The following is a 7360-nucleotide window of genomic DNA, read 5'->3' as shown; positions in this document are numbered from 1 at the left end:
CCGGACCGGGGCGCGAACCCGCGTCCCCTGCATCGGCAGGCGGGCTCTCAACCACCGCGCCACCAGGGAAGCCCCTCTCTGGGAACTTTAATAAACCTTTTCTTTTAATAATTTTTGGGTAAAGTTTGCTTGGATTGGAAGGCTGCACGCAAGTGAGCAGAGCTCAAATCTAAGAGTGACTTACACATGGCCCTCGATACTGACAAGAGGAACAATGAGCTCAAAGGGTTCAGCAGGCACCCTGCCTGTGTGTCTTTCTTGCAGGCTGTTAGTAGTCAGCTCTGAATCTCATTCTCATTGGCAAAACTGTTAAAATGATTAAAGAAGACAATTTAGGTGATAAAAAGTTTATTTAATAGTTCATCAGGCAGGCAGTTCTGAGAATTCTTGAGAGTAGAGACTACCCGCCTCATAATGTGTTAGAGAAAGTTTATTTGTATGACCTAAATTGTCTTCTTCAATCATAAATTAAATACGGACCGCAGGTATGTACATCAGATTTTTTTTAATGTGTCAGATTATTAAACATATAGTGCATAGGAAGATGGAGTAGGAGGGGATATATAATTTTTTAGAGAGCAGGATTTTAAAATTTGAAAATCTATTTTCATTTTAGAATAAATGATCATGAGAATTGTGCATCATTGCTACTTGGGGCCATAGATTCCAGTATTGTCAATTGTAGGGATGACAAAGGAAGGTAAGTGATCCTAGGATGGCATGGCTCTTGTCTTGATGAATCTTAGTCTGCTTTGTGGTTGCAGAGTGACCAAACATCTATGTTTTTTAACTGAAAAAGTAATATAAAAGCATGGTTTTAAAAACTTAGGTATAATAAATGATATATAATTTAAAGAAATTACCCTCTTAGCCCAGAAACCCCAGCCTCTTCCACTGAGAAATCCACTTTAAACTGTTCTTGCTAAATTTTTGTATTCTCCCAAATATTTTCTAGACATAGCTACAAAAATATATAAAAATATATATGCTTCTATTCCCTTTATGCAAATGAGAACATTCTATGGACATTCTCTGCTTTTAGCATATCTTGGAGATCTTTCCATACCAGAACATATGTATTCACCATATTCTTTTTAAAGCTGCATACCATTCCGTTGACTGGATATGTTATAATTTAATCAGCCTGTTCTGCTTTGAAGACTATTTGGTTGTTTCAAAGTTTTGGTATTTTAAAGAGTGGTGCAGTGAACAGTCTAGTACATTTGTCTGTTCCCATGACCAAGTGTATGTGGGAGATAAAGTCCTAGAAGTGGAATTTTTTGGTTCAAAGGTCATAGTGTTTAATTTTGATAAATCATGCCGAATTGTCCTCCCGAAGAAATCAGCTATTCACATTAAATGATGTAGGCTTTTTTAAAAATAGCCAATTGTCTACACATTTAAGGCTTAATTTTGGAAGTATGTTTATCAAAGATGAGAGAGAAGTCACTGGAACTCAAGATTAAAGGGTCAGTAAAGATGCTAATTGTATCATCAGGGCCACTTCCTATACCCCCCAAATCTAGTGGTGCCGCTCACGTCGGTGACACTTCAGTGTCCACCCCGAATGGCCTTTGGGGGAATCCAACCACCATTTCTGTAAGCCGATAAGTTTTAAATCCCTAAGACGATACCATGCACATGTTTCTCAGGCATATATACAAAGAGAGTGTGTTAAGTTTACAGGAAGTTAAAATCGTACTTGTTTTAAATCGTTAGGACACCACTTCATGCGGCAGCATTTGCTGATCACGTGGAGTGCTTGCAGCTTCTTCTGAGACACAACGCTCAAGTCAACGCAACAGACGATTCAGGGAAAACAGCACTGATGATGGCTGCTGAGAACGGGCAGGCCAGCGCTGTGGGTACGTGCTTGACTTGTGAACTTCGAGTTTATGCCTATCCAAAACCAAAGGCATGTAAAATCGAGCAATTGGTCATCCTCTTGGATTATACGTGTGAAAAAAGACCAACGTTTTATTTAGGCCACCTGATCTACCTGCTAGTCATCGTCAGTCCCCTGTTAACTTGGTTATTGATGGACTTTGCCAAACCGAGCCAACCTTTCCGCAGTGAAATCTCTCAACATTTAGAAACCAAATAGAACAGGATCATTTTATCTGGAAATAACAAAATTGTAAAGGGGATTAAAATTAATGCCTGTGGACCTTGGATGTGAATAGAACAGCTATGGCGATAAATATCTCCTTTTTTCTTTAATAATATTAAATATGATTATGTGAGCTGTACAAATTTAAATGTGTTATTGTTTTGGTAGTAACTTCTCCAAAATGCAGGTAATTAACATGTAGTCTGAGTAACTTTCTTTTGGCTTTTTCTGCAGATATTTTGGTGAACAGTGCCCAGGCTGACCTGACTGTAAAGGATAAGGACTTGAACACACCCTTACATCTGGCTAGTAGTAAAGTATGTAAATGAATTTGAAACACTGTTATTTAGTATAATCATAATAATGATAATAACCATAATACCTAAATCTATCTATCTCAGAAGTGTGTATCGTGGCTCTTAATTAAGATGTCTGTTGTCACTCTCAGTGGAACTGAAGGGGGGAAGCAAAGGGCAGACGCACACAAGGGTTGAGGGGCTATGCCTTTCATGGCATTTGCCACTTGAAGTCTTGCCACAGTCTGGCTTGATGCTGCCACTGTATCCGTCTTCATGGTTGTGGCACCACATTTTGCTTTTAAACACAGGTTAGGAGCTCAGTTATCGGTTCCACATGCTTTCATTTTGTTCCACTTGAAGGCATTGTAATAACACAGCCAAAAAATACTTTCCTATGAGGCAAATAAATGTACTCATGTATGGTTCCATTCTCCCCTTTTTTCGGGTGCATAGTTCAATGCAAAGAATGTGCTTGTTTTTTTTAATAGCATCGTGTTCACATATAGCTCAAGGTTCCTGCTTCTGTAAAAGATAAATATATGATTTTATGAGAGTGGGATCATACTGTTTGACAACCTGCTTTTGTTACTGAATCATATATTATGAATATCTTTCTTTTAGACATCATATATTATAGTGTTTTAGAAGATGTGTGGTATTCTGCCTTAGGGCTGTGCCATCCTTTATTCAACCCATCCCCTACTGTTAAACATTTCCTTGTTTTCAAATATATGCTGCTATAAATAATGCTAAGTGTAGATAATAATAATCTAAATAAATTCCTATATGTGAAATTAGTGAGTCTAAGGCTATGAACATTTTTAAGACCAAATTGCCCCGTAATAAGGTTACAACCATTTACCCTCCGCCAGCAGTACATCAGAATGAAAACTCTATGGACACTTCTAAAATTATCTTTAAGTGTCTCTCTTATAAGGCATTATAATATGATGCCAGTTATCACCAGTGATGGTGGTTTGTTTCTATATAGTTGTAGTACTAAAGGTGTTATCTATACCCAGTGGTACCAGAAGTCTCAGCTATTCCTTTCATTGGTTGCATTTCCACATTTCATGCTCTGAGAAGCCTTTGGAAACCACAAAAAGTGCTCAGGTTCATGAAATTCATTTCAAGGTTTGTGTTTTTGTGAGTCTAAGTACAATGCTTTCCAGACTTTATTGTGCGAATGAATTGCCTGAGGAGCTGGTTAAAATACAAATTCTAATTTAGGAGGGCTGGATGGGAGCCTGACATTCAACATTTCTAACTCCCAGGTGAAGCTGATGTTGCTGGTCTGTGGGCCACATTTCGAGTATCAAGTGTTTAAGAAGTGGTGACCCCTTAACAGGGCACTAGGCCTGAAGTTGTGAAAGTGTCTCTGATTCATCAGTTGATTTTTAAAAAATTATCAACCATCATTAGTCATAAGATACAGAGGTATCTTCTGGATGAGGAAGAAAAGAATGACCTTTCCTGAAAAAGATTCTCTTCATAATATAAGGCAGCCAGTGATGATGACTGATACAGATAACAGATACAATGGGAATTCCAGTGATAGGATCACTGCAGTGGTATTTGAAGGCTTGAGGAAGGACATGGGACTTGACTTGTGTTTACAAAGCATTGTTGAATTTAAAGGATACTCCTAATTCTACTCTCTGTTTACCAGCTGACCTAGCTGAGCTGTACTCTGCTTCAGCTCTCTGCACATTAATTCTAAAAGTTATCTTAGAAATAACAATATTTTAGGTCAGATTTATATTAATCAAGTCCTAATAGACCTTATTTAGAATCTTTGAAATCTAAGGCTGTTTAACCATTTGCTTTCAGAAGAAAAAAGAATTACTCAGAAAATAGCCTATTTTGTTATTAGACAGGGCATACATTTTAAATTTAAAGCATAATGAAGTGATTTTTCCAGAACTTTTCTGTATCTCTGTCCCATGTTTCTTATCTTTTTTTTTTTTCATTAGGGTCATGAAAAATGTGCCTTGTTAATACTTGACAAGATACAAGACGAGAGCCTTATTAATGCAAAAAACAATGCACTGCAGACGTAAGTGTGGCTACTAAAGTTTGACTAAGTCCCAGATTCATAGTCATTTATTCAACAAACAAGAAGAATTTTCTGTATGCCAGGCTAGAGCTGGGAACGCAGTGGTGAAAGACACAGACCTGGCTTCTCCTTCGTGAAGTTTAAGGTCACATAACTACAAATGGAAAACAATTTTTATAAATCAGGTTCCCAGAATACATTTGAAGCATTTCTAAGCTCTGTTCTTAATTATATTTTAATATAATTCAGTGTAATCCTTAGCTTGAAAGACCCGAAAGCTGCTTCATTTTCCATTTTGGGCAATTACCTACGCATTCGTTTTAATGGCAAAGGAATATTGGGATTTTTTTTTCATTAAGATTCTTAAGCAGCATAGCAGAATATATTGGGTATGATATTATTCTTTAAGGTATTCTAAATTCAATAAAACATCATTTATTGCATTTAGTAATAACAAGGAGGTTTAAGATTATGTAATATGGGTGATACCAGTCATACTGATGAACTGTGTGAAACAGTGATTCAGATGCTGACCTAGAAAGCAAGGGGTAAAGAACCTTCTAGAAAACACACCAAGAGCTTGAGTTCTTCTTCTGGCTTCTTGTGTCCTGTCACTAAGATTGTTTGAGGTATAGAGTATTTGTAATATCTGCAGAGAAATTTGGGCCAGTGTGGAAGAACAGTTGGATCATTAGCACCTGGAAAAGATGTGCTGAACAAATATCTCTTTTTGAAAAAGTAAAAATATTCATGTGCTATTTATAGATTCTCAAGTCTTTTCTTCCTTTTAGCCACTCAGACTACCCGAAATGCCACATTCTCACACAAATATATATCATAGTTGATACTCACTGTTGTCTTTTTTAGACCCCTCCACGTTGCTGCGCGCAATGGCTTGAAGGTAGTCGTTGAGGAGCTGCTAGCCAAAGGGGCTTGCGTACTTGCTGTAGACGAAAATGGTAAGTGGAAAAAGTAAGCCATTCCTGCAGGTACCATGCACCTGCGGTGAAGCCAGAGGAAAATGAGAAAGCCAGGAGCTAGATAAAAAGGCAGTGAGAACTCTCTTCCCCTTGGAAGTTCCCTGTGTGTGAGCAAACAAGGATAATTTGTCCTGTCTGTCGTTGTAAGACATATAGTGTCCCTGCAGCCCCCCAGTGCCTTCCATGTGCATGTAATGTCAGCAGCTGGTCTCAAACTCCTCAGCGTGTTGGTTAAAATATATTAGACACACTCAGAAACTTTCAACTTGGCATTCAAACCCAATTCTAACTGCATATGCTGAAGAGTTAGGGATCATACATGTCATGAGTGCATGCTCAAGGGCTTGAATTAAAACAAAATCTTTGTATTTCAGTTCATTCTGAGATCAAACCTCTTATTATTACTTTTTTAAGAACAGATCAGAACTCATATTTCCAGTATGGATATTTGGGGAACATGAGTAAAATTTTTAAATTAACATTTAGGCTTGAAAGCTTCTTCTGATCTATAGCACGTTCCGTTTCTAAATGAACTAACTCTTAACAGAAGCTTTCTACTCTGCTTCCTAAAAATTTGTGAAAGCTAATGAATACTAGAATTGTATTAAACTACCATGCCTTTTAACCTTGGAGAGCAAAAGAGGAACTTCTGGATATTTATGAATTAAGTAATTTTTTGAATGTGGCATTAATTGTAGCATTTAATTAAAGTATTTTAAAATGTATTAACATAACTCAATTAACTGCTTATTACAGGTATTGGAATTAGCAGCTCATGCCTATTTCTCAGAAGTAAGCAGCCATATGACATCATTAGCCAACTCCTATTAGTTTTGGTTTTGCAGCCCCATTTATCCTAGCATGTACCCCGCTCTGTCCCCTACCTGACTCATGTAGGAGGTGCAGAAAGTTCTCTATTACTCCATCTCCTTGGTCCTCCTGCCTCACCCTCCCTCACCTTCTTATCACGACCATATATATATATATATATATATATATATATATATACACCTTGGGGTTGGCATGTAGAGGCCCACAGTTTTTCTGCAAAGTGACTAAAGAGACCAGAATAAACTAGTGTAAGTCTGCTGTATCTGAAGCTTGTCCAGCCCACAGCAACCTTAGGAACAAGAGCCCCAGGCCTATAGAACTGCAGCCTGTGTCAGAGCTTAGCTACATCCCAAAGGTCTAGGAACATTTGGGACAATTTTGTACAGCACTACAATCTTAATTCCTTTACTCATCAGGGAACTTGGTGGAACGGAATGTTAAGATATCTGTCCATTCTTGTTTGTTTTCATACCAGGGAAAGGAATCATCTGTTAAGGCGGGGGAGAGGAGGAGAAATCAGGTCAAGTGCTGATAAACAATACAGCAAAAAATTAAGTTTTATTGAGCCAGTGCCTCTGAATAAATGAGCGAGTGGTCAGCAGGAAGTTTAGCCAGCACAAGGGGCTGGAATCCCTTTCCAGCCAGCAGAATAAAGGTTGAATAAGGGTAGATGGAGTCAAAAGACTTTATCTACCTCCCCGTGGCACCTGCTTCGTGAGTTGAGATAGTTTTCTTTTCTGGACTGGACCCATCAAGTCCAAATGGCAGAGAATGACAACTCTATGGCAAATAGCAATTTCCCCACATCTGTTACATCTAGGACTTGGGACTTTGGCTGGTGGTGTTGATATTACTTAAAATTCTGTTTAAGTTTCTTTTACATGATAGTACATTTCATCACATACAACAAGTGCTTTCCTGTGTCTGATCTACTCAAATGATTCCATTTCTCCAGAACCAGTTACCTGTGCATACTTTATATAAAGTATATCTGAAGTGACAGAACGGTGTTACTGACTCTTACAGACATCTGATTGTTGACATCCTTTCTAATCTGACACACGATTACCTACCGTGGAAAGTC

At 38.0% G+C, this 7360-nt stretch overlaps 1 protein-coding gene across 3 annotated transcripts in view; it reads left to right on the top strand.

The window, feature by feature from the left end:
- The window catches only part of ANKRD44 (ankyrin repeat domain 44), a 317462-nt gene that overhangs the window by 305346 nt on the left and 4756 nt on the right, over positions 1–7360 (top strand). For all 3 annotated transcript variants that reach the window (XM_028480445.2, XM_028480424.2, XM_055089237.1), the window contains 5 exons: positions 617–700; positions 1720–1865; positions 2345–2427; positions 4383–4465; positions 5333–5424. In XM_028480445.2, the coding sequence (XP_028336246.1) occupies positions 617–700; positions 1720–1865; positions 2345–2427; positions 4383–4465; positions 5333–5424 (488 nt within the window). The remainder of the gene's footprint in view (positions 1–616; positions 701–1719; positions 1866–2344; positions 2428–4382; positions 4466–5332; positions 5425–7360) is intronic.

The sequence above is a fragment of the Physeter macrocephalus genome, chromosome 2 (assembly GCF_002837175.3).
Source record: "Physeter macrocephalus isolate SW-GA chromosome 2, ASM283717v5, whole genome shotgun sequence".
In the NCBI taxonomy this organism is placed as follows: Eukaryota; Metazoa; Chordata; class Mammalia; order Artiodactyla; family Physeteridae; genus Physeter; species Physeter macrocephalus.
Note: the sequence above shows the minus strand (reverse complement) of the source record. Positions and strands in the feature narration are given on the sequence as shown.